The 2,677-nt window shown below is 41.1% G+C and overlaps 1 protein-coding gene across 1 annotated transcript; it reads left to right on the top strand.

Annotated features, from left to right (window-relative positions):
* The first annotated feature begins 705 nt into the window (after positions 1 to 705).
* On the top strand, positions 706 to 2,472 carry LOC149179120 (taxadien-5-alpha-ol O-acetyltransferase-like). Its single transcript, XM_089420529.1, has 2 exons — positions 706 to 1,201; positions 1,303 to 2,472. Exons 1-2 carry the CDS (start codon positions 740 to 742, stop codon positions 2,326 to 2,328), a joined length of 1,488 nt encoding a protein of 495 aa, XP_089276655.1. The 5' UTR covers positions 706 to 739; the 3' UTR covers positions 2,329 to 2,472.
* The last annotated feature ends 205 nt before the right edge of the window (positions 2,473 to 2,677 follow it).

Raw genomic sequence — 2,677 nt, 5'->3', positions numbered from 1 at the left:
TGACAACTCAAAATGGATTCAATCACAGGATAATAGCTGCAGCTGAAAATGAAACTGGCCGGGGAAACCAATTCAAATTCCAAATTCAAATCACTGAACGAGGACACGGGTTCACGACTCGTGTGGGGAGTAACAACGACGGACTGCAGAAACGGTACATAATAATTAATTAGCCACGTCGGCGGTCATCCCCAGACGGGTCGAAACAAATTTTCGGGCTGATCATTGCCCCTGCCGTTTACCGTCTTCCTGAACAGATTTTTTTGCCGGCGGGTAGATAATCCGGGCAATTCCTCAACCGGGTAGACTACTCCATTGGCTTAGTGCATGATGTTTAACATTTGTTTGTTTATCCAACTGACAAAATAATAAAATGATATTTAATGGACAAGATGATATTTAATGGACAAGAATAAAGTGATATTTAATCAATAAGATAATGAATTGATATTAAATGAACAAGATCTAATTGATAAGATAATAAAATGATATTTAATCGATTAAAATAAAATAATATTTAATAAATAAGATAATAAAATAATATTAAATGAACTAGATCTAACCAACAAGTTAATAAAATGATATTTAATGGACAAAAATAAAGTGATTATTAATGAACAGGATAATAAAATGATATTGAATGGACAAAATGAAAAAGCAATGAACCAATAATTAACTAATACATAGTATTTAATAGGTGAACTTGCAGCTGTATCCATTGTGCAGCTGGTATCTGTCAATGGAGAACCCTGATATTTATTGCTTCCAAGTTCGGCTGCCTGTAAAGGTAATAGAGTCTTTCCTCGTACCACCTTCTCGACCTTCTCCCAAATCCATCCTCTATCTTTCGAATCTGGACGACCATTTCCTTATGAGGAGGAGATTCGATGTATTTCTTGTCTACAGTAATGGTTCCCGGAATAATTACACCGCCACAAATCCAGCTAGGGTTATTCAGGATGCACTGTCACAACTTCTGTCTTACTATTACCCACTCGCAGGCCGGGTAAGGAAAACACAAGACGGTCGTAAACTCGAAGTAGACTGCACGGGAGAGGGTGCTCTCTTTGTTGAAGCCGCCACGGACAGCACACTACCAATTCTGGGAGAATTCGAGGAGCTGAAATCGTCGTTCGATCAGCTGCTCTTTCAGTTTCCGCTCACCGCCGAAGTCGAGGAAGTCCCCCCTCTCATTTTTCAGGTAAACCTCATTTCATATACTCTTGGATTTCTCTTTACAATTACTGGGAAGATTTTCAGAAATGGCTGATCACACCGCGTGCTTTTATCTTGAAAAAATAGGTCACGCGCTTCCATTGCGGGGGCTTTGTGGTGGGTGTGAGTTTCAACCATAGTCTGTGTGACGGACGAGGGGCAGCCCAGTTTCTGATGGGACTTGCAGAGATTGCGAGAGGAGAGGCGAAGCTTTCAGTCGAACCAGTGTGGCAGCGGGAAGATCTCAAACCCCACCAGCCCTATCTTGTCCGTTTTCAGCATCATGAGGTCCTTGAAAGTGGATACCTCGTTAATCCTAACACTCCGCTGTCGACTGTGAAAACCGAGGACCTGGTCCTCGCCTCATTTTTTGTCAACTCAGATGCTTTGCGAAGGATAAGACACGCCATCGTAGAGGAGCTGAAGGAGCACTGTACAACTTTTGATGTTTTAGTAGCGCTCGCGTGGCGAGTGAGAACAAGGGTTCTGGGAATCCCTCTTCATCACGAAGTCAGGCTTCTCCTCGTAGTTGACATGAGGGGGCGCCTCAGCCCCCCTCTGGCAGAGGGATACTATGGCAATGGTATGTACGTGGCATGTGCGCGCAGCAGTAGAGCAGAAGAGGTTGTGAATGGCTCCCTTTCGCATGTTGTAATGATGATAAAGAAGGCGAAGTTAAGTTTAAATGAGGAGTACCTGAGATCGAGCATAGCGTTCCTTGAAATGAAACGGTCATGCCCAGAGTTCACAGATCATGTGCATATGTGTGTTGAAGATACATTTCTTACTGACTGGAGGTGGTTGGGATTTAGCCAAACGGACTTTGGTTGGGGTGAGCCCCTCATTGCTTGCCCCGGTAATTGGCTCAAAATTTTGGTATGCCCAATTGCATTTCTGCCTCCCCCGAAGACCAAGAGCGGAGTAACGATGCTCTTCTGCGTGCCACGCCCAGCACTGAAAACCCTTGAAACGGAATTACATGGTCTAATGTCAATCAGTGGCTACAAATCTCTACATATTTCATTGTCCACTGCTGTGACTAAAGGGCCTTCCCTCTGGAATGTAGATCAGGTAAGGCAAGATTCTGCTTTTTTGGGAAATTGGCAGCTTTAGCGAACTGGGTCTTTTTAGTAGTTGGTGGGGGTGGTTTTCGAGATAAATTTCTTTTATTTATGTTTTCGGGTGGGTTTTGCTGGGGCTATGGGATCATTGAAAATTGTATTGTTGGTATAATTTGACTGGATTAGATAATTAAAATATGTTATTTTTCCTTCTTTTTTTTTAAGGAGAAGTACAATATGTGCGTTTTTTGAATTTTAAATTATATTTTTATTATTTTGTAGTTAACCATTTAAAAGTAATGGTTTTCATTGTGTAATGTAAAGTTTAAGGATTTTTATTAACTTAAAAAATTTTAAGATAAAAGAAAAAATAAATATGTATAATTATCAATATTAAAATG

This window comes from Pinus tabuliformis, chromosome 4_1 (assembly GCF_031772625.1).
Source record: "Pinus tabuliformis cultivar Carrire ecotype Pingquan chromosome 4_1, CPIR1, whole genome shotgun sequence".
NCBI lineage: Eukaryota > Viridiplantae > Streptophyta > Pinopsida > Pinales > Pinaceae > Pinus > Pinus tabuliformis.
Note: the sequence above shows the minus strand (reverse complement) of the source record. Positions and strands in the feature narration are given on the sequence as shown.

Coding starts and splice junctions, on each gene's coding strand:
- LOC149179120 (XM_089420529.1), top strand. CDS start 740: ATGGAGAACCCTGATATTTATTGCTTCCAAGTTCGGCTGCCTGTAAAG. Junction 1,202..1,302: donor TCCCCCCTCTCATTTTTCAG/GTAAACCTCATT, acceptor TTGAAAAAATAG/GTCACGCGCTTCCATTGCGG.